Source organism: Meleagris gallopavo, chromosome 5, assembly GCF_905368555.1.
Source record: "Meleagris gallopavo chromosome 5, MGAL_WU_HG_1.1, whole genome shotgun sequence".
Taxonomy (NCBI): Eukaryota; Metazoa; Chordata; class Aves; order Galliformes; family Phasianidae; genus Meleagris; species Meleagris gallopavo.
In genome coordinates this window covers 17,376,131-17,400,402 of record NC_139408.1, presented here as the reverse complement: position 1 = coordinate 17,400,402, position 24,272 = coordinate 17,376,131, and the positions used below count along the sequence as shown (strand labels likewise).

The window sequence follows — 24,272 nt, the reverse complement described above, 5'->3', positions numbered from 1 at the left end:
ATTTTAAACTACCATTTTCAAGTGGCTTAACCTTACCCGCAACAGACTAAATAGTTATTTTCTTTTGTACTACTCAGAAGTCCAATAGCAGTTTAATGCACTTCCTATTGAAACTGAACAGAAAAGCTTTATTACAGTGTTTCAGAAACTTATTTACCTTTAAGTTCTGACAGCACTCAATTTAGTAGCATACACTTTCGTATACATGCTACTATAATTTTCTACAATTCCAAGTGGAAAGGAAATGTATTTGAATTTTGCTGAAGGAAATTCACACTGTAACAGTTCAAAGATCAACATACTGTTAATATACTGCCACTTTTTTTGAAGAAAAACTCCATAAATTAGCACTCGTACAGCACTAATATCAAAACACTAATTACATTCTTATTAATAGGTTTTTGGTGGTTTGTGGGTTTTGTGTTGTTGTTATTTGTTTATACCAGTCAAAGCAAAAGATTTTTGAGGCAGAACATTGCAAGCAGGATGGATTCAGACCGAGGACAAAACTTCAGTCATTAACCTTTAATTTAACTATTGGCCACCAACCTTTAATTTCAGATTGGCTTTCTTCTCTTTTTCTTTCAAGTTCTTTTCGATCATAGTTCAATCTTCTTAGGCACATAATCCCACACTGAAAACTGTTTCTGTTTAGAAAGGAAAAAAAAAAAGTTATTTAGAGGTAAACAAAATACTTGCTGTAAGTGTTTGGTCTCCAGCTTAACCCATTTACCTGTGAAAACTGTCCACCATTTTAAGTTGGCCACGTAGATCTTTTTTAGTTAAGTGATCCAGCATTCGAGCATCAACAAGACATTCCATGAAATAGCTGCGATACTGAGGTAGCCCCAGACTAGGGAGCCATTCATTGCCAATCCACTCGTGGTTCATATCACCATATGCTAACGTCTGTTTTTAAGAAGTAAGACATAAGCTTGTTAACATGAGAAATAGAGAAAAGCTTTTTTAGACAACATATTTTAAAGAAAATGATACAACAATGCTTATAGCACTAAAAATTCCATAAGGATAAACACATCACAAACATTAAACAATACATGTAGGTTTTTGAAGAAGGTATCTTCATGAAGAAAAGCAAGCCCAGAAAGTCAGATCAGTAAGTAAAACTGCCCTAATATATTTCATCTTAAAGAGTATGAAAAAAATTATGCAACAACTAATAACATTTAAAAACTAAGGTGTAACTGTTTTAGTAGCAAGAATCCCAGAACTTCATTTTGTTAAGCTGAAAATAGTGTTTCTTGAAAAGTGAAGGTGCTGAAAATATTGTCTCTCTTGAAAATTTAGCAGAAAAAGTAATTTTTTTTTTTTAAATAAGCACAAAAATACATGATGGTTGATAAAAAAAAACTGTAATTGTTTGCCTGTTTTTTAATATGCCTAACAGTTTTCAGAAGCAGGTCCCAATTATATAAGCTGAAGTTAAAAAGCTCCCTACTTAAGAACCAATGATTCTAATTGCTAGCCCTCATTATAAGGCTAAACTCCATTTAGACTCCACCTTCATATAGACCTGCAGATCACCAAACATTTTTCGTAGAACGCTTCAGAAAATAATTTGAAACTAGGTATCTGAACATTCCTCAAGCAACAAAAAACAGCAGCTCTCTTTTTTTTGAAACAGAAGGCAGATAACTTATTTTTACTGCAGAAGTTAAAAGTTTTATTTCTTCTCTAGAGGAAATATCTTCTAGAAAGAAATAAGGTGACACAAATGTATTTCTTCAAGCCATCACTGGGCAACAACACTGAAAAAGCACACTGCTTTTGTAACAGGGACGCAAGCCACGATTGCCAACATAGACTAGCTGCAAACAAGCACTTGAGAAATAGTTAATGGGGCTTGAACAGTTTAAACTGGAAGGGGGCCAAGCGAGAAGAGACTGTACCATCCAAAGTTATAAGTCACGGGCAAATCCTGAGTTTTGTTTATATCCTTGTATAAAAAACCTGAACTTTCTCATTGCCTGAAAATACAATTAGGATTTGTCAAACTTGAAGGGAAAACAATTAATCAAGGAGGATTACATAATTAGTGCACAGAAATCTTCTTAGTTGTGTAGGCTTAGTATGCAATTCATCTGTGGTGGTGGCCAGGTTGAACAAGAACTTTCTGTATGCAACAGATACTCTTACTGGACTGGCACCCCAAAAAGCCATTTCCCCATCAAAAAATTCAAGGCTTTACATCATTAAATTTTAATTTGACCTAGTTTGTTAAACACACAGAATCCCACAATGCTCAACAAGAATAAGAACTTCATTTTGGATATTCAAAAGCTTGAGGACAAATGTTTTTGAAAGCTAATGATAACAAAGTCTTTGGAATATTCTTCCCCTACCACTCCTATTAAAAAAATGCCACATGCATAATTTTTTGTAATACATTACGTAATAAAAAATATTTTACAAATTCTGCCACAATAAACCACCAAATCTTGTGAGCTGTATAAAACATTAACGCTTTGGAATAGCCTAAACATAAGTGTATCTTATAACTCTGTACTATGTAGTTTCCCTCTTTCCCAGTCCCCATTGTACACCAAGAGTCACTACATGAAATGGCAATCAAGGAAAATCTGATTCTTTCGTGCTAATTATGACAACAAATTACATGTAGTCTATAATATTACATAAAGTTTCCAACCTGAGCCCAGCTTCCCTCCTCATCTTCCTGTTACGTGGTTAGAAAAGCAAAAGAACACATGTATTAGTATTTAAGTTTAGTAATGAGACAAAAGTTAAAGATGCACTGCAAACTCTAAGTCTACTGCATACAAAGAAAATCTGCATAGTGCATGCATCATGCATTGTGAGAAATACACAAGACACTGATTGTCCCATAAGAATTTGGAAAACCATCTACTGATTAACTTTTCTGGAAGAGAAATTTCTGCACTAATCAATTTATCTCTTAGTTAAATCAACTCAGAGTTTTTTGTTTGTTTGTTTGTTTTTTTTTACAGATTCTAGAAAGTTTGTTTGTGTGGTTTTTGATTTTTTTTTTTTTTAAACAGTCTTATCAATGTTGATTTTTTTCCCCATCTGGAAAAAAAACACATCAATAATCAAATTGCAAGGTTAATGATTAGAAGAAGCCACAATGCAGAACTGTAATGCATTAATTTTTTAAAAAGATAGGAAGAAGACCAAAGGGCCCTTGGTTCAGTAGTTCAAGAAGTGGGAAAAGCACTCTAACGAACAGAAGTGGCAACACCATAAACTAACCGTTTGTTGTGTGGCTGTAAGATTTTCCATTTCTTCATGTGTTACCCAGACATTTCCCGTGGTCTAACATGACCCCACAGTGAACCAATCACATCCAATGAAAGGAAAGCAGTAACAAAGAGGAAAGGTTGCAGAACATATAAGCAATCGGTACGTATAAGGAGCAGGCATGGGCAAAAGCAATGGTTTCTAAAAGTTTAAAGTATAGATCAATCTATCTAACATGACAGCATAGAATAAAAGGCCATTAACACAGATCACTTTTCTTCAAAGATATTACACAACTGAGCGTGATAAATAACTTTCATTGATGTAATTAGTGGACAAACATTTGACTGTGCTCTAATCCAAAAAATGCATTTGTAGTCTTATACATAACCCCAGAAATCCCAAAAATAACTTCAGATTGTAGAGTACACAGACTTGAGAGATGGAATTCAAACCAACTTTCAGCGTTTGAATTTAACACAGCATGTAAGATACAAGCGGACCTCTAATTTCACATAGTATGAATTACTATTCCAAACGAAAGGCCCTATATACATGGATTTTAAAAGCCTCTATTTTACTACTAACTATTTTACAAATTTTTCTACATACATGTGAACATCATCTGTATTATGTTTTGTTCTGAGGCTAAAAGCAGAGACAAATAACAAGTACTCTAAGAATTTTTAACTGTATAATTACACTGATAGAAACTAGTCGTAAGGAAAGCACCATTCTTAATTTCCAGAAAAGGAGAAAGTATTGTTCTCCCTGCAATTTGATGTTTCCAGAAATTCTTACTTGAAGCTCAAATCCTTTCAGTTACATAATTATGAAAGAAGACTTAGAAATTCTAATGGTTCTGAAAGACATCTAGTGTCAGATCACTTTCCTTACCGTCCTTGAGGTGGGAGGGGCAGACGGACTTGTCAGTGACATGATCTCCTGAATGGCCAGTCTCAGCTTCAGTCTGTGCAGAGGATTACTAATTCCAATTTCACGCTGTATTTCCGTATCAGACAAAGCTGACATAATAGCACCACTTTTCACATTTGCTCGGCACGCAGCCACATACCAGGCTGGCATCCCTACCCACAGCTGAAACAAACAAACAAAAAAAAAGTAGTAATCAAATCTGGAAAGCACTCCTGGCCCCAAAATCTTACATTCCTGAGAAGTAAGTATATTCATTATTAACCTATTTTGGAGGGACTGCTTACCTCCAACCATACAACTACTGTAGGTCCATCCCATTGTGCAAAAGGTAAACCTTGTCTTCTGGCTTCCTCCAGCAACTCATGCCTATGATAATAAAAACAGTTATTAATAACAAAAACTAGTGTAAACAGTAACTTTAACACTGTAATCAAATTACTATCTTTGTGCAGTCATTTTTCTTCACTTCCCAGCCTAATAGACACAATGATATAACCACTAAGACAGTCACAAGAAATAGACAAGGACTACCTAGAGAAATAAGCTGAGCTGGATAGGGAATCTCTATGTGGCAGAGATGCTGGGTCTTGCCTTTAAGAAAACTACTAAAAAACCTGTCTCAAGCCACTACTGACACTCAGTCCAAAACTGCCACCACAAGGTGGAGACATCTGACTTATCTCTGACAGTAAGATTCTTGATTGCTGCAGTTTTCTAGAACCTCTCAGTAATTCATCCCAGCTAAACACGCTACTCAGGAATGAAATAATTCGGAGGAGGAGCCATCATGTAGCTGGCTGCAAGCAGCCATTCTAGTGTACCTATTTTAAAATCCGATAGTGCTGAAACAGCATTCAGCAATTAGCAGCTCAATAGTTAGATTTCACTTACAAAAAAGACAAGACTTTTAAAAGCTAATACTGATTTATACTCTTCAAAAATATACATATGTCTAAAGTAAAAACAGAAGATCATTGTTTCCTCCTAGCACAGAACATACACTACACTGATCCCACAAATCATCAGCCCTAAACACATTGTATTGCTTTACTTTACTCAGTATTTTTCTGCTTTTAATTTTTAAATAACAAAGATTCTGTAAAACATTGCTTGGTAAGAAGATATTAAAATGCTTAATGCTGTATTTGCCAGAAAGGAATACAATGATTTTCCAAAGCAGTTACATTTTGAAACTGGTGGTTTTGTTGTCCTTTTGGTTAAGTACAGTAACAAGCTCATGCAGTGAGGGAGGTGCACTGTAGTGACAAAGGAGCACAGATATGCTCAGAGAATCCCAAAGATGACCTCAGGCAGGCATGTGAGCACTGCCTCCCCTCCTCCTACTGGCTCTGAAAGCTTTCTGGGGCATGCAGTTCAGAGAATTGCTGCAGTAATTTCTTGTCATTTCAATAGCCTCCCTGCATGCTTTAGGTTAACTCTGAAACAGTAATCGATTTAGAGGTGAGCAGTACAGGGAAAGCACTGAGAGTAAGGTGAGGTTACCATGCAGTCGTATTTCTGTATGCAGAAAACAGTTGTGTTTCTGGAAGGAAATGTGATGGAGGTAAATGTGGAAAAATAAGCAGAACAATGTTTATTGGAAGTTTACTCAAATTATTTAATGGATCCAAGAAGTAATGCTTCCATGAAACAGAAAGTTAGCTGCAGAGTTTGTTCATATACAGTAAGAGATAGAAACTCACTTAGATGGGAAATTATTCAACTGAAATTTCAAGACATCTCTCGGGAAGAATTAAGAAGTAGCTGCTGTTGGCATTTATAAGAGATGCATCAACATTTTGCCTACAGCAGGGAACTTCACTTTTCCAAAAATTATCTTCCAGCTTCACCAGAAACTCACTGTGCTCCAGCGATGAATGATCGAGCTATATAAATAGCACAACTGACATATCAATTTAGTGGCATATCATCCAATTAAACTATTTTAAAAAGGGTGTAAAATCCATCCTCATTATCTTTATCTACTGCAGTGACATTTTCAGTGTTAATAAATGGTAAATATATAGTCATCACCTTGAAACCTGAAACATAAGAGATCTCAAAGGGGCAGCTGACTACTGGAATTTAAGTAACAAAGCCAAGGGATGGGCATCTAAAATTGGTTGAGTGTTACTTAGAATGGGAGACAAATTGAGAAAAGCTAGCTGTTAGATAAATGAGTCTAACATCAGCCATACATCAGCCATACAGAAATTATGGTCATACAGGAAGAGAAACAATATCAAAAATGCAGGTGCTAGGTGTAGTAGTGAACAAACTGGCCCTTTGAAAACCATCTGAAGTAACTGTATTTACAATGGCTCCCAGCAGGGAAGAGTGTTCTGACCCACAAGGAAATGAAGCAGTTCCATGCAACAGCACTGTCACTGGAAGGGAACATAAAATCTAGAACTCATAGCCAGATGGCATTGCTGTAATCCAAGTTTCTTGGTCCGAATCAAAGGTAACAGATTTGGAAGAAGCTGAGAATAGAGAAAACATTCAGGAAAACACTAAGGAAAAAAAGTAAAGGGTGCTGAAGAGAGCAATAATGGCAGAAATGACAGAGTTCTATGGTGCAAAAACTGAAAGGCAACAGTAGAAAAATGAAATGAAAATACGCTAACTTCAGGCAGATCAATAGTGTAATTTTCTTATGTACCATTAAAGGTATGTAAACTTTGTGCATAACTTTTTTTTTAAGGAAAGATACCTTAAACTGACAGTAGCCTTCCTTTTTAGTTAATACAGCATTAAGCTTGTAATGATGTACAGGAAGCACTAAGACAGTGGTGGCAAACAGCATCAGCAGTACAGCTCACAAAGATGAACAGCACGAACAAAACATTAAAAACAACTCACATTTGGTAATCAAAGAGCATACTTTTAATAAATACATCTACCCTCAAATTGAATCGCCATGACTATCAACGGCTCCCCAAGCAACTTTCAAAATCCAAATTATAAACTTTCAAAGACTTAATATTTCCATTGAAAAAGAAAAAAACACACCATGCAAATTAAGACAAAACATACAGCTAGCATTAAGACAACACTGGATATATTTCAGCAACACACTTCCACAACAACTTCTTCTGAATCTAATCTCTCTTCTCAGAATTAGACTTCTTTCAAAACAAGTTAGCACTTTTCAGACTTAAAAATCCAAGCAAGACTCATCATAATTTCACAATAATCCTAATAAATCAAACTTACCCTGATTTTGTACTACCACAAATGGTAAACAAAAGGAAAATGAAACAAAGAAAAAATAAAACCAAGACTAAACTGAAAACAAAGGTATACAAAAATAGACAAATAATGCATACAATTGAATTCTGTCACTATAAGGTTTTGTTAGAAAAGACACTGAATACTGCTCTCACCCCTTTTGTGTAAATGCTGCTCTCAGCACTATGTACCACTTGTCATAAGATTCTTCATCAACACAAATGAAGGTACTACACTGTGAATATGTTTCCATGTATAGCTAGCAAGTTAATTTCGAGCTCTCACATATAGAAGCTTTCACATTAAGCAACCAACAACATGGCAGCCACTAGGTATACCTTATATATTGGTTATTAACATATTCTGCCCTTCAAAAATTTACTAAGGAACTCTATGATCTACCTGCAACTATATTTATTGTAATATTAAATTAAGACAGCATAGACTGCTCTACTCTAGAATTCAATTAGTCACTACTGTTGATAAAAATCCATACTGTTCCAAGAACAGGCCTACCATTATTTGTACGTGACGAGATTAAAACAATTTATTCAAGCAAGATGTGGTACAACTTTAAAGCTCTGTAGAAAAAGCAAAATATCACACTACAGTAATGTGTGATTGCCTTCACTGTAGAAGTCTGAAGAAAAACAGCTGAGCCTAGTGTTATGCAAACAAAACCACATTCCATTCTGACTTTTCAAACCAGCATGCTGCTGGTTTTCATTAGTAAAGTGACCAGGCATGATTTTTATTTGCTAATAGAACTTAAAAGTACTGCAAGAAATCTCTCTTGTAAAGAGAAATTCATCACATTGTCATTCTAACATACATTACTTAATCTTCAGAAGGCAAGTCAAAAAGTCAAAACATTTCTGATCTCAGACAGCTTTTTTAGCTGCGAGTAACGGCAGCTGGACTGAATAAAAGCACCAGAACTATGAAGTATATGGCTAAGCTTTGGGGGAAAAAAAAATGTGAAGAATGCCTGATTCTACTTACACAATTCAGGTGTTTCCTGTATTACCAAATAAACATCAAATCAAAACTCCTAACAACAATATCTACTCTCACCTACACTTTGCTACATCTCTAAGTCAAGGAATAACAAAACCTGCAGTAGGTACTCAATGGTGAATTTCAAAGGTTTGCTTGGACACTTTTGGAAAAAAATTCTCATCATTAGAAAAAAATAACCACATATCTACAAGGAAGTTGAGTCAATTCATTAAACAGAGGAAATCAGGAGTATATGGTGAAAACAGATTTGATTTGCTGAATACAAAGTGAAAAATATCAAGGTAATCACAAAGAGAAGTGAGGGAAAAAACAATCAAAACAATTAGCAACTACAACACAAAAGGAAACTGGTTCTGAGCCACTTGTTATAAAAGACAAGCCAATACATACAAGAATGCCCTGTAGTGAACTTTTCATGCTTTCATACTGCACTCTAACAACAAGCAATTGTCAAAGCACTTTAGAAAGTCTTCCAAATGAATTGAATTCAAAGCAGGAATTAAATAAAATACTGTAGGACAGTTTGATAAGAGTCTGCTTTTAAGCAACAAGTATTCACCAACTAATCCTTTCCAAACTTACCGAGACTATACTACCACTAATGATCTGGAAAAACGAGGAAAAAAGAAATTAACAGAGGCTAAAGAGTCACAGTACCATACTGGGGAAAAATACCCAAAAACACAAAACTGAAAACAGAGCATTTCTGAACAAGGCAATACCTTAATAGAGAATTAAAAATATTTGATAACTTACTTTTTCTGCATTTTTCTGTTTTTTTCTGCCTGACCTCCAAGTTTGCTAAGGCCTAATGCATCCTGAGAGGAACCATCTGCCTCTGCCATGCCAACTTCAAAGAAAGAAAAGGAAAAAAAAAAGTCTCGTTATTTTTTCAGTTTTGGTTACATGGTTATAGATTAAAAAAATCATGTTTCCCCATGCAAAAATATTTAATTCTTTATAATATTACTGACACCGTTTTTAAACAGGAAATTTCTTTCCACTTAAGAGGCAGATAAAAAGTTTTTCCCCTGTCAGGCCCATAAAAGACAAACCAGATAAAATCTTTTGTACGATTATCTTACAGATGTGCTTGGGCTTAGAGTTTAAGTACTCATCATAATCATACTTCACAGTCTTAAACTGCCTTTGGTTATCAACAATCCTTTGGTGACACAACATATTCAGACCTACAACAAAGCCCAAAAATGTATAAAGGAATACTGTAACTAGGAGAGCAAGTACAGAAATAGCAGCGACTGCAGTGAATGGTGGAGTGAGGGCAGGAAGAAGAAAACCATGCAAATGCTCTTCTAAATATTTTTTTCTGTATTTAAGTCTTAATGGCAAAAAATTTACAGAAAAGAACTTTACTGGTCACAGGATACCTCACCCATAGATGACATCTAAGCATTTGAACCAAGAAGTGGTATGAATGCTTTGTTGGAAATTCCAAGAAGTGACTGTACAAAACCAACTGGAATATTTGTAAAGTAAATCACGATGTGTTTACCAGCCCTGGTAACTATTTCACATTGATTAAAAAGACTTAATTGACCTTTAGCAGTCAATACAGCTGGTGATTTAGATAATGGAGCTAACTATCAATCTTAGCTGCACAGCTTCATTTAACTTCATTTGGTTTTACTATATTGCTGGTAGAACACCTACAGAAAGTTACAAAATGTAAAGGAAGGGTTAACTCTTAAGGGACAGAATAGTGTATGTCAAAGCATCTCCTTCATTGGAGTATTATGTTAAGACCAACATGGGAAATATAAAAGATCTGTAATCCCCTTCTGGGGTGACTACAGTCACTGAGTCTTTGCTCTGGTTTTCACTGCTCTCCCTGCAGATCATCTGTCCCAACTTTATCAAAAGCTGTTTTCCACTGACTGGATGGCACTGCTGAAGCCTGCAATCAGCTTTTCATCACACGTGCCTACAGCTGTAGCTTTAAACACACTATCACCCCAACAGATAATTCCTCTTCATATCCTCTTTGGTGAAATCACATCAAATAATTGTAATAAACCATGTCAGAACAGTCTCTTTTAGAAAAAGAAGCTTTTATGAAACAAATAAAAAAGAGATGACTTGCCATATAATATTTTGTATAATATTTATATGCTAATGGCCAGAATCTTTACCATGTTAAACAAAAACTTCTTTGATTTCATATACTCCACAATATTAGTTGTGTTGCTAGCATTGTATATAGCTTTCACAATAATGTAAAAGTCAGTCAAACTCGGAAGTGTAGAGAGCAATGCATTTTATACAGGAATCACAGGAATAAATATGGTTGCCTAGAAGAAAAAGGCATGCTAAAAGACAGCAATACCTGACTCACTGAGCTTGCATGTAAAAAGACCTGCCAAAAGATTCAGTGTCTAATTTGATAAAACGTGTACACAAGCAACTAAACACTCTGTTAAATATACATATACCGACACATCCTAAAATTTAGTTGCTCACTGAAGGAAAAAGAAGGCAAACCAACCTTGTCCTAATGCTTCCTTGCTCATTTGTCCAGGTCGTCCCTTTTCTTTCTTGCCAAACAAGCGGCCAATAGAGGATTTAATTCCCTTCTTTTTGGGGGCTTTGTGAAGGGAATCTTGGCTACTATTGCTGCTGCTAGGATTACTTGCTTGACCATCTTGTGAGCCGGTTGAACTTACACAAAAACAAAACAAAGGAAAGAAGGAGTCAAACTGGCTTATGTACACACTCACTGTCATTACATAGTGAAAGACAACTTCTGGTTTCCATGAAAGTTCACAAAAGATCAGCAGCTTACTAGTAACTTTTAATTTCAGATTTGATGAATATCGCAAGAAGAAATTGATATACCAAAACAAACAGAGAAAAACATTAAATATTAACCATTAAAAAGAGAAAACAAGGGAAAGAATAGAAGGGGTAGAATATTTATATAGGAACTTAATTATCGAAGAATTAAGGTGTTTAAAGTGCAATTCAGGAAAGCCAAAGCTGCCAATGCACTTCCTTACAAACTAAGCAGACAATGGAAGTTTGAAATGCTTGAAAATACTTGAGATGCTTGAAATAGAAAAACCACACACCAACTGAAATTATTTTTTCAACTTTCTTATTTATACATAAACTGCAATCTGTGAAAGAGGATGTGATGCAAATACCTAATGCAGGCCTGATGCCAAAAGGATCATTCACGAAGACATTTCCAATCATTAAAACCTGTACTGTTTATTCAACACTCACTCATTTATGTGGTCATAGTCCTTTCTTTCTAGAGGTATTGATATCAAGATTAAAATCTAAAATTGCAAAGCTGCTCAGCCTGTAAGAATTTATTCTGATGATGTGAAATAGCAACTAACATTACTAGTAGGCCTGATTTATTCACAGCTACTTACTTTCTTATGTCCCTGATATCTTCGTGGCTCACCGTATGCAAAGCTCCTTTTTGGACTCTGTCCAAACGCAAAGATCGAGGTGAAGAAGGTGGGGACGTCTCACATTTTATCGTCGCTTTATCATCACGTACCTCTTCTCTAGAAGCTGGAGACTAATGGAAAACAAATAAAACTTGAGGGTTTTGTTGGAATACACTAAAACACGAAAGCAATATTAACAACACAAAAAACATTAGAAGGAAATTCAATAATTTCCAAGTTAAAGAGTTACTCTTGCCCTTACTATTCTGCAGTTGCCTGGCTCTCGTTTGAACTCCTGAATTATTTGCTTTTTTAACCTTCACTGACAAACTGCTACATTTCAGTCTTAACAAGTGAAACGAGCAAGCAGCCATCTTTTGTTCATTCTCAGATCTAACAACTAAAGTAATGTCATCAGCTCCATGAAACCAACATAGCTGGCTTGTTTACGCAAACTGCAAATGCTAACAAAAAGTTCTGGAAAAAGAAGTTCTTGCTGTCATGTTTAGATAAGCATTAGCAAAACTACCAATTCAATAAAGTCAGTTTCTATGTACCCATAGCCTTGGTTAATCTTCTGTTTGAAGAACAGAAATTACAATTTGTGTATGCATTAATAGATCCTTGAAATTAAATATTGTTTCATTAAGATTGCAAAACAGCGACTACAAACACAGCTGTACCACACAGCAGCAAAAAAATTCTCAAAAACAAATGACAAAACCCCACTTCTGCTAAGACAAGCCATTTTACGTTCAATATCAGAAAATTTATAATCTCTATCATACAGTTAACCAGCAAATTTTCTGATACGCTTCTGGTATCCATTAACAAGTTGAGAGAAGAGTAAGTGAATGAAGGGGCACAGCAGTAAATAAACTAAAGATTTTACCTTTCTACGGTGTTTCCTTAAATCACTAGGCTGAAAGATGCGTGCAAAAAAAATTTGGAAAAGCCATATTTATTGTAAACTGTAGCATAAACGGAAATAACTACTACAGACAAAATATACCAGGGAAAATTTAAAACAACTACAGCAACAGCACAGAGAAACATAAGAGAATGAAGCACTCTTCAAATCACAGCAGTATTTAAAAATGTATGCCTGAAGACAGAAAAGGAAGGAAAATAATCAAGATTTATACTTCATTGCCTACAGAAGTAGTCTAGATATTTCAGTACAGTGGTACTGTACGCGAAACTAGCACACAAGATGTGCACTTTATCTTTTCGCAAGAGAAACAGTAGAGCATTTTGGGGCATTTTGAGTTGTTTCTTTTAAAACAGAGGATTTCCAGTCTTATGTCAAGGGCTCTTCTCCCCTTGAACAACATAACCTACACGTAGCAACAGCAGGCACAGAGCTTAACAAATCGCCAGCATTATTTCATTCCCAACACCTTAGCAGTTGTGCTATACAGCATAAGAAGCAGTCAGACTTTAATAATTGTGAACAAGCACCAATAGCTCATTTTGACACAATAACAACGCTTTTTTTTTTTTTTTTTTTTTTTACAAAGTTTAATGTGATGATATGCTTGATTCAGATTCTACTGTCAGTTTTACCTAATCCCCCACCTGCTCCAGAACCCGTTGTATTTCACTTCTTACGTACTTCTCAATTCCGCTACCACACAGATCAAGATGGCAACCTTGAGTTATATGAACAACTTATCAGGTTATTCAGGCTACTATTGCCAAAAATTTAACTTAGATTATTTGTCATCATTGTATTTGGTGACTTATTATTTCAAAGGACTGTAAATCAAAACTAAAGTCAGTAAAATAGTCAGCAACCTTCGTATATTTTGCTGTTTTGTTGTTGGTGGTGTTTTTAAAATCGATACCAACTTCTAAACATCTTCTAACTAGAACGGATGCAAACTACACAAAATTAAGAAGTTTTGTTGTACTATGACTGTAGAGTTGTGTATAGAACTACTTCTGAGAGAAATAACATCAGATTCATATCCAATTTTCTGGCTTTTTCCTCTATTAAATTTGATAGAACAAAAATCTGAAGATGTCTGCAATATGGAATGGAAAATTTTCATGCAAATTGTTGAAGAGAGCTATATAAGCTTCAGAATTGATTAAGTTGATAGCTTTTAAACTAGATGAGGGGTTTTCAGCTAACTGTACTGCCCAACATTACTTTAGTTATCTAATTAAGCTAATGTTGCCATCGTACTCAAACTAATGCAGCTGTCAAAAATCTTAAGAACTCATTCTGTCTCATAATTCCCAACAGCTTTTTCTAAAAGTTTCTAGAAACCTTTTGTTCAATAATTCTAGAAGCACAGCTTATTATTGTGAGAGTAAGGATATAAAGCACTCCACCTCTTGAAATATGTTAATTTATGCAAAATAAAGATGTGCTTGACACTGGATATATGATCTGAGCCATTATGTGTTTTTTTTAAATACAAAAAAGGCAACTGATTCTTTTTTATGGAAAAAACCTTGCATTACATACAAAATTATACATTCATTACAAAAAGCTGAAAAAATAGGCGGCAGAAATGCTCACTTTTAAATTCCTATCAGAGAGCTAGATTAGATATGACAGTCTGTTGCAGCCTGCCTGCTGTTGCAGTGTTGGATAGCATTCCCTGTCCACTGAATCTCACAGTCATGATACAAGTGCAATAATCCAAGACAAAGTGCAGTAACCATGACATTCCACATACAACTATTAAGCACAGGTTCCAAATCTGGAGACAAAGTAATGTATGTTGACAGAAGTATTCTTTGAATTCTGACATACTTCTCAGTGAAACATGTTCCATCTGTTAAGGAGGAGATAGATTTGTCTAAAATTTATATAAACAAAAATATGGAAAACTGGTCTTTGTTTTTTTTATAGGTAGACTTACTGTGTGAAACACCTCCTAGAAGGATTAATTTTCCTAAGTAGGTGTAGAAAGGTCAAAAGAATTGATCCATCCTTCTCTACTCACTGAATTGCGAATACCAAGCTGCTACTACACCAGCTACTAAGTTTAACATATTTAACTACATGTTTAATAGGCTAACGAGACACTTGTACGCAATATTACCACAACTGTAACATCTTACAAACTTCAAGATTAGTATAAGACGTGCAAATTATGCTTTAGTTGAATATTTAGCTAAAAAAAAAAAAAAGACCATTAAAACTAAAGCTTAAAACAGACAGTAACTTGTTGCTGGAGTGAGGGTTAAAAAGAAAACATTTATTTCTTCCAGGAAGAATAATAAAGAAAAATCATAGCAAAAGGAATACGTCAGTATGAGATGCTGACCAGTAGAACTGAGTTCTGAACATTTTGTTGGCTTTTTTGGTTATCATTATGATTTTACCTTACTCTTTTTACAGAAGTTGAAAGGAAGCAGTAGAAAAAACTAGAGAACGGACGAATAGAGTTAAGAAGCAGAGGAAGGGGAGAATCAAATGCATTTCCTACAGAAAAGGAACAGCCTCCTGGAAAAATAAAGTTAGTAGACACTTACCAGTGTCATGATACCTAGTCTGTCCACTTCCCTAGCTGGACTATGCGGAATCCGCCTTGGGGTGGAGCGGCCACTGCCAGGTGGGGAAGAACCAGCAAGGGAACCACTTGCATAGGGAGGAGGAATGGAGCTCATGGACCGGAATCGGCCATGGGCATCCAAACTCCCACTGCCCACTCTGCTTTCAATTTCCTCTGCACGCTGTTCTGTGTTTTCCTTTTCTTCCTGTATAAGCCTGAAAGAAAAAAGGGTTCCAAAGGAACACGACATTCAAACAAGTACCGTATAAACAGAATGGCCCACTCAAGCATTCTGAAAAGCAGCAGCACTTGACAGACAAAACGACTGCACTGAAAATTTGGCAATCCAATCTGAAAAGAGGTTGTAAACACTATAACTATTACCATCATGCAGAGGTTTCTGTCCAACTAGCTATACAATCCCTTCCACAAATGAGACTGAAGACCTGAAAGGAATACTTAAGGCACAAGCAATTTAGTTTTTTGTTTGTTCATCAATTCCCACTCTCCCAGTCTCCCAAAGGAAAGTGAATGAGCAAACAATTCTGTGAGTAACCATATAAAAAGGATTTCTTGCGTTACACATTATTTTTCAGTAAAAATGTAACAGCAGATATGCCATACCTAATCTCTTTGTTAATTGCATCCAGCTGTTCCTGAAGCATCATGGCCAAAGTCTGAGCATCAGCCTGACCACTTGGTGACAGCAGATCAACTGAACTGAATATAGTCTCCCTGTCATCCTCGCCATCAGACACATCAACATCGCTTTCAAATGCTTGTGCCACGTTTGCCAATACACTTGCTTGCTGGGCTCGCTCCCAGTCCTGCTCATTCAGAGTTTGAACCTGTTATATGAGAATTAAAAAAGACTAAGATGTGAAACGTGACATTTCTACTATTTTCCAAGATGTTTAAATAATTTTTTTTTTTTAATTTTAAAGTCCGCTTACATGCTGAATGTATCCATCAAGATAGCAATGTTTAGAGAAATGTAAAACAAAAAGCTATGATGTAGAAAACTTTGCCTCTTACAGGTAAGTACAGTTTAAAACAGCCAAACTCAATAGATAAAACACCATTATCTTGGCTATATGCGTTCAACAGATTTTTGCTAACAAACAATGAAAACACGTTCAAATCAGCTTTATGTAAAAGGAAAACTTGCAAGACTGGGTTGCAGGACAAGAAATGTTAGATTAGTGAAGGAAAGTTGAAATTCAAAGTGTAGAGACACAAAGGAAGGACTCTTCATATTATATTGCACAGATTTTTCATACGTAAAACAAATTGGACTTTACAGCCCCAAGATTGCAGACTGAAATGGAATTATACAGCCTAGTAGCCATGTATTAGTGAAGCAGAATATCTAAATGCAAATGCATCTTAAAATATATTTTCATATACAAGATCCAGCCTCTTTATTGCTGTGCAATCCTATTCCACCAACTCCTTGCAACATGTTAACATCATCTAATCTACTTTGTTGCCATCACTTCCTTTCAGAGTTCTATTACCTTTGAAGGCTCATCTCTGAGAGCTGCCAAACGCCCTTTCTGAGGACGCCTCAGCACAGAAGAGGTGCCATAAGAATCTGCATGACTGTCAGCCACTGATGAAGATGCCATAGGGTATCTGAAATCTGGTCGGCTAAGACAGGAAAAAACACTATCGTTAGCAAGATGGGGAGAAGAGTGAGACAGGCTAAGAAACCCATCCAAATGATTTCCTTTGTACCCTCAGTGCCTTTTTTTTGAGGTGGTGTAATAGCTGCTTTATCTGCTCTATAAAGTATGTTTTATAGCTACAACTGAAGTGTTTTCATTTTCAATAGGTAAAGTTTTTTGGTTTTTTTTTCCTCAGGAAATGAGAAAAAAAATAATTGAACTACAATTAAGTGCTTGTACCTATGATGAAGTGATGTGGCTCTGAGTCTCACTTGGTCATTTTCAGCCCTTAATGCTTCAATACTTAATACGAGTTTATCCTGTAAAAATAGACACAATATGTAACAATGTGCATTAAAAAAAATTCAGCATCAGATCCTAATCTATAAGCAAATATTTAGCCCATTGATCTAATTTCTATGAAACTCAAATGTAAACAGTTTTAAAACATAGCCTTGAACAACATAAAACCAAAATGATTTTTGCTACAAAGCCCAGCACCATCACAAAAGGGCATCCAAGGATAATTCTTGGTTCTCAACACTGTGACTTTGTATACATACTTTAAAAGCAGCTACTGAACAAAATTCACACATTACTAACCTTAGGAAAATTAAACGGCAATATTTAATATGAACCAAGATTTCTCAAGTTGTGAAAAACAAGTCCTAAAACCATCCACTTTTAACTCTAGCACTCATATATGCTGTAAAAGCTTGAATTTAACTAAGCAATCCAATGAATGAGAAAACAGTGAAAGCCTGTGGAAAGTGGCTGATGATTAACATCCGTGCCTTGTGTGAAAACTAGTGGCCTACATAAAAATTTGAAGCACATTCAGAATATTTTGTAGGATATGTTCTTCATTTTATTACAAAATCACAGCCTCTAATATTTTGGACTAGCTATTTATTAGAACGATTTGGGGAGATGCAGTACCCCTGTGATTTAATAAGCAATAACAAGTACTATTTCAGAACAGTATGATCATAAAATGAATCATCACTGCTTAAGGAAAAAAAAAAAAAATGAAAGTCCCCACCACTATTATTCAAGAAGTGAATTTGTCAGTTACAGAGCCAGTCACTACTGGAAAGGAATAACCAAGTCTAATAAATCTCTCTCTCTCAGAATTTTAAGACAATTTTATCAAACAAGCATCTTATGACATCCACTGCTTTAAGTATACACCTAAGGGAAAATACCCACTGTTAAAGTATTTCTCTTTTCTTTTTACTGTTCATAGTTTTATGTCTAAACAGAAAAAAAAATACTATGCAAACTTTGAACTTCAGCAAATTGCCAATATATCCATCACTTTGCATATTCAGAACTGTGTTACGTCTGAGGAAAAAAACAAAATATTATCTATAAAAGCTTAACAAAAATTGAAGCAAACAGTACTATAAAATAAAAAAAATCGCCCACAAAATTGGTATTTTTGGACTAACTAGCATTAGTAATGTTGAGCTTCATGGGGCAAGCCAAATCTGCTTCTGCTACATGGCAACGTAGCAATTATTTCCCAATATAACATTTCAGAAATGCATTATTTTACCTTCTCATGCTGAAGTTCCTCTATTTGTTTTTTTGCATTTTCAATTTCTCGAAGAAGTGAATTCTAAAACAAAACGTATCACAAGTTATTTATAAAAGCTTACCATTCCTGAATCATAACCAATAAGCATTACTAACAAACTTTGGTCATATTGGACAGATGCATCTTAATTTAGCAGATAGTTTACCTCTTTATCTACTATCTTTAGCAGATACCTTACTTTTGAGATCACATCTCAAAAAGTCTTTTACATATACAGCCCTGTAAACGATGGATTTACTTACAGCAGAAACATATATATTTAATACAAATACCTTACTTGATCAAAAAACAAATAGTAATTATGCAGCTAAAGAACTTTAAATCTGTTCAGTCATTGGTTAGTAAGGTATTATTGGCTATTATCATTTTGTTTTGGAATTTTCATTTTGCTTTCACTTGTCTGATCAACAAAATTACTATAGCACTGTTTTCTTCACAATTATGTTGCAACTTTTAAACAGCTCCAATAAAGGTACTTACAACTACTACAATCTATTTGCTCAAAGCAGTTCCCCAATTTAAATTAAGAATCATCCAAGAGCTACGACAATCATAAAGATTTAACTAACATGACCACAGTAAATGATTTTAAACAAAAGTCAAAAGACTCCCCTTTCTAATAGTAACCATCTCATGTATTCTTTGCTTTCCAAAGTTGCCAAAAAGTTCTGCTAAGCACATTTCCTTGAGATGAGTAATACAATTATTTGCATTTTAAATCTGTAATAAGATTTTGTAAGTGAACAAACAAATCATTCAGGGAAAAGAGCTTCAATGATCAGAAGGAAAGTACTGAAATTTTATATGCACCTTTCTTTCCAATTTATTCGAAGAATGAGCTGGAAGCCACTGGGAGAATTTTTTCTAGAAGCTGTTACTGACAGTGAGGGACAACTAAATTTTTCTCGTTATTCATGAATGTAGTTCAAGTTTGAGGGGTAAATAAGTGCTTTGATTTTTCTTACCCCTCAGAATGCAAAAGCGGAAAAAAAAACCTAAATCTCTAACGATCCGAGGTGCAGGCAGTTCTACAACTCTCAAAAAGACTAAAGGCTTAGGGATAAGAACTGACTTAACTGAATCCACGAGAAAGTAAACACCTATTGAAGTCTGAATTCATCATTATAAGCCACTCAGCTTTTCCTGAGGCATTTCCCCAGATGGTCACCTCAGCCCCCAGTACAAGAAACTAGCTGCTTACTAATCCAAGACAAAGCAATTCCAATTCAAAGTACTACTGGTAAAAGGCACTGATTTTCCCCCCCCCCCCCCCTTTTTGGTCATAGAAAAAGAGAATTCTTAAAGACACGCATGAAAGAAAAATCCTTGAGGACCTAGCTCCAATAGCAGAAAGGAATCAAAGGTAAATATGTAGTAAAAGAGGAACTAAATACAGGAGAAGGCTCTGACGTGTGCACCAATAACACAAGGAACAGTTCCATTATATTTGTATAACCTGTCCATCTGGGGAAGAAGACACAAGATTGTCTCAACCTGCAAGAATCCCACAACGATTTAGAGTAACCAACACAGACAAAAGCTGTGGGAAATAAAAGGAATCTGAACCGAAGAGGTCACAGTTCAAGTCCTAATTCTTCAGACTTCCTGTACCACACTAGACAAGCCTACTTATGCAGTCCACACCAGTCAACTAAAACAGAATAAAGCATCCTAAAAGATGTGATCACAATGCATGTTTAAGGTCTACCCTCCACCCCCCCTCCCAAAAAAAAAAGAAATTAAGAATATACTTCACATTACAAAATACAGAAATAGCTACAGAATGTTTATTAATCAGATGTTGAACATGCTAGAATGTGACTTAAGGTTACCTTATCTTCCAAGGCAGCCATCCTTTCCTTGAGATGAAGCTGAAGCCTTTCATTAGATTCAGAAAGTAGCTTATCCACAGTTTCTGACAAGCGTTTATTATGCTCTTCATTCATTTTCTCTCTCTGTCTAGCCTAAGATAAATAACAAAAATTAAAATTCTTATGACAAAGTTATTGAAATAACTTGGAACTTACAATGTCTTGTTGGTTGTAAAGCTGTATGCTTTCTTAAACTACATTTTTCTTTAATAGAAATGGTTTTTCCAAAGGGATAAGAAGTATCTCCAAGACTCTGTAAGGGAGTATAAGGGACACAAGATTTTAATGACCATTTGAGATCTGAAGTTTGAAAGTCTGAGCTTATATTTTAAAACAAACCAGATTTCAAAAGCAATTATTTACAATCTATAAATCATTTTTGCATGCTCAGTTACTTCACCAAGATTTCCGATCTCTTCATCAGAAAGTATACTCAGAAAGCATAACTAACAACGAGGTAATTCCAAACTTATTTCAAATTGATCAGAGACTTTCAGCTTTTCCTTGAGCCTGAAAGTTAGCCATACAAAGTGGCCCAGATCACCCAGCTATGAGGCAACCTATACTCTGATTTATTTTAGAGATGAAACAAAATCACCTTTGCTGAATGGTAGAAAACCATTAAGAGAATCAGATTTTCAGCTTTGTTTCAGTACCAAAAATATGTATCATACCCTTTGTAGCTCTTGATTCTTTTCTTCTAACTGTGCTTCCATCTGTCTCAGTCGCTCTTCTATATTGCCATGCCTCTCTTCAGCCTGTCAATTTAAAAAACAAGATCAACATTTTTTATTAAAAAAAAAAAATTTCAAAGGCATAAAAACATCGAAGCATGACAGTATATCTAACATGCTTTGTGTAACTGCCACTTATGATAATATACAATGCAGAACTGATGCCTTTCTGTCACTGAGTATCTAGTGTGAGAGTTTGCACATTACATAACAAGCCAAAGCCTCTCACCACTGGATCCTGTGAGAATCAGATCAGCAGATTTTCATTCAAATTTTCCAAAAGCCAACAAAAAAAAACTAAACACATTCTCAACTTCTCACTAGCCTAGACACCATGATTTTTTGTTGTTGATCATGACAAAGCAGAAAGCAGCAAGCAGAAATGAAGACTAATACACAAATTCTACCTTCCTAAGTTTGGTGGTAAGTTCCAACACTTTAGCATCTTTAGCAGCAGAGTTCCCAGGAGACAAAAGGTCAGACTACAGAGCCAGTAAGGGATGGAAGAGATAACAGGGAAGAAAAGAAACTAAGATTTTAAAGAGACACATATCTAAAAGGTTCATTTATACTCAATATATATATTACTTCATATTCCACTATTCCATTTGCAATCCTCTAAAAATGTTTGTACTACCAACTACCCCTTGCTTCTCTCATCCTACATGTCTCACTCGGTTAACAGCAGAAGAAAACTGTTTTTCCCCTTCAGAAATTACTACTTATTTTAATACTTTAATGCCTGTTATTGAAAGAATTGTAATAAAACCCAACAAAGAACAAAGTAGCAGTTCAAAAAGGCACTTCCAAAAAGCAACAGAGCAATGAGAAAAACTAATCAAATTCCAGAGAGACATTTAAGAAACAGGACAAATCAGAGTGCGTTTCAAGAGATGAGCAGAAATAATCTCTGAACTGGCTGAGGAAAAACTAAAACAGATTAACAAAAACAACAGTAAGAGCAGATTTTTTTGTAGTGAGACACTATTAGAGAAAGAGATCTCGAGGACATAGTCCAGTTATCTTACCTTTGAAAGTGCTGCAACTCTCTGTGCCAGCTCAGCTTCCACCTCCGGTAAAGTTTCAGCTTTTCTCAAAGTCTGCTGCAGCTTCTGCTCAGCTAGTTCCAGCCGTTCTTGCAATTGCCTGTTCTTATCTTCACTCTATACAGGATTACGATCAGCAATTTTTAGTGTTAAAATGGGAATCAATTTTGATCAAAGACAAAGGTAAGAAGACAGTTTACTGAATTTACTAGAACTAACGACAACAAGCTATCCAAAACTGGTCTCATGAACAAAGATGTGGCATTTTCCCATTCAACATATGAAGTCTTTTTTTTTTATTGCAAATATTTTTGTGGATTCCAAAAGCAACTCTTTCACTTAACAAATATAGTAATGGTATGGGAATTATATAGAAAACGTTGCAAACTTTCAACGTCGAGGATCTGCTAAAAGTGAGTTATACCAGAGATAAATTCCTTTGTCTTTTAAATAACACTATGCATGTTACCAGAAAATTTATTTCAAAATGTAAGTGTGTACAAAACTTATTAAAAAAATTACAAACAGTAACTAAGTGTTGCCTGGATTCCTCCAGTTAGAAAGCAATTGGCTTTCTAACAAAACCCCTCCTCTGGCATGATCAAGTCACTGATATGCCTAAAACCCACTTCTTCTCCAGTATATTCTCATCTTTGTTTTCAGGATAAAACTCTGTACAATACACTCCCTACCAAAAAATAATTATCAACAACAGCACACTACAAATATTTGTTTTCCTAAAAGCAAAGTGAAGTGCTTTGGAAGAGTACAAATATTATTTCCATTAGTACTATGCTGAGCAAAATGCACTGAGCAATTTACAACCTGTCGATGCATGGAGTCTTTAGTGGCTATTTCATTTTCAAGTTTATCATTGAGGTCATGCACAGATGTAGCTTCACGTTGTGCAGCGAGGTAGCGTTTTTCAAGAGTTGTAATTCTCTCCTCCATGTCCTCCTTTTGGGCCATAGTCTATCCAAAATGCAAGACAGAACGTAGTCTTTAATATTGGGGATAATTATTTATTGATCAAACAACAGAGCACACAACTGCGAGCATAATTTGTAACTTTGGCTAATAAGTTCAATAACTCCCGTTTTTAGTAGTTTGTTTAAGACCACTGATCTTTACTTAATGGATGGTCAGAGTGTTCTGTGAACTAATAAAGGTCCCTTTCAGTTTAATAAGGATACATCTCTTCCAGAGTACACAGTAAGTCATATTAATTTGAAGGTTAGTGATGGATGGGTAACAGGAACTGTCCACATCAATAAGTGATTCTGTAACCACATACAGCTTTAATAACAACAAAAAATGAACATGAATACAGTCAGCATCTATGACAAGATAAGTATCTTTCATACTTCAAGTCCACAAAGCTAGATCTCTAGTTTAATAAATTTACATGAAGTGTTTACTTAACAGGCTAGCTCGGAAGACAAATTTTCTTAAGGAACTGGATTTTTTTTTTAATTTTTTTTTTTTAATAAAAGGACCATCATGCTGTAAACAGTTATGCCTTATCTTTAGACTAAAAAACATTAAGGATATTGACTGAACACCAGTGACAAATTTTATAAAGCAATTCCACTTGTGACTACCCAAATTTTGACAGCTGATTCCTCACCTCTCGTACATCTCTCTGCAATTTTGTGTTCATTTCTTCAGACTTTATTAAGTCTTTTCTAGCTGTGTCAAGATCTTCTTCTAGCTCTGTTACTCTACTAGACAAAGCAGTAAGGCGTTCTTTCATTTGTGTCTGTTCCTTGTTTTGCTTATCTATAATGTCTTGGAGTTCAATCACTTTAGCAAGATTTTCATCATGGCACAAAGACCCATCAGAAGATCGCTGTTAAGGAGAGAGAAGTATTTACACATTATATAGAAATTTGAAAAATGAACTGTTAGTTATCAGTAAACATTCCACCCCTGAAATAATTCTATTATGAAATAGATTGCAAAAAGCAAAACAGGCTTTTTGATCACATATTCTCTCAAA

The 24,272-nt window shown here is 35.2% G+C and overlaps 1 protein-coding gene across 6 annotated transcripts in view; it reads right to left on the bottom strand.

Moving 5' to 3' along the window:
* PPFIA1 (PPFI scaffold protein A1) overlaps positions 1 to 24,272 on the bottom strand; it is a 55,311-nt gene that overhangs the window by 7,310 nt on the left and 23,729 nt on the right. For 2 of the 6 annotated variants that reach the window (XM_010711213.4, XM_010711211.4), the window contains exons 7-25: positions 23,901 to 24,122; positions 23,099 to 23,245; positions 22,256 to 22,390; positions 21,168 to 21,251; positions 20,455 to 20,586; positions 18,581 to 18,643; positions 17,263 to 17,342; positions 16,873 to 17,005; positions 15,980 to 16,203; positions 15,336 to 15,570; positions 11,823 to 11,974; positions 10,928 to 11,100; positions 9,181 to 9,274; positions 4,458 to 4,539; positions 4,135 to 4,335; positions 3,250 to 3,312; positions 2,669 to 2,695; positions 734 to 909; positions 550 to 647 (exon numbers count right to left, since the gene is read on the bottom strand). In XM_010711213.4, the coding sequence (XP_010709515.1) occupies positions 550 to 647; positions 734 to 909; positions 2,669 to 2,695; positions 3,250 to 3,312; positions 4,135 to 4,335; positions 4,458 to 4,539; positions 9,181 to 9,274; positions 10,928 to 11,100; positions 11,823 to 11,974; positions 15,336 to 15,570; positions 15,980 to 16,203; positions 16,873 to 17,005; positions 17,263 to 17,342; positions 18,581 to 18,643; positions 20,455 to 20,586; positions 21,168 to 21,251; positions 22,256 to 22,390; positions 23,099 to 23,245; positions 23,901 to 24,122 (2,521 nt within the window). The remainder of the gene's footprint in view (positions 1 to 549; positions 648 to 733; positions 910 to 2,668; positions 2,696 to 3,249; positions 3,313 to 4,134; positions 4,336 to 4,457; positions 4,540 to 9,180; positions 9,275 to 10,927; positions 11,101 to 11,822; positions 11,975 to 15,335; positions 15,571 to 15,979; positions 16,204 to 16,872; positions 17,006 to 17,262; positions 17,343 to 18,580; positions 18,644 to 20,454; positions 20,587 to 21,167; positions 21,252 to 22,255; positions 22,391 to 23,098; positions 23,246 to 23,900; positions 24,123 to 24,272) is intronic. The other 4 variants (XM_010711215.4, XM_010711216.4, XM_010711212.4 and 1 more) reach the window with 3 other exon arrangements.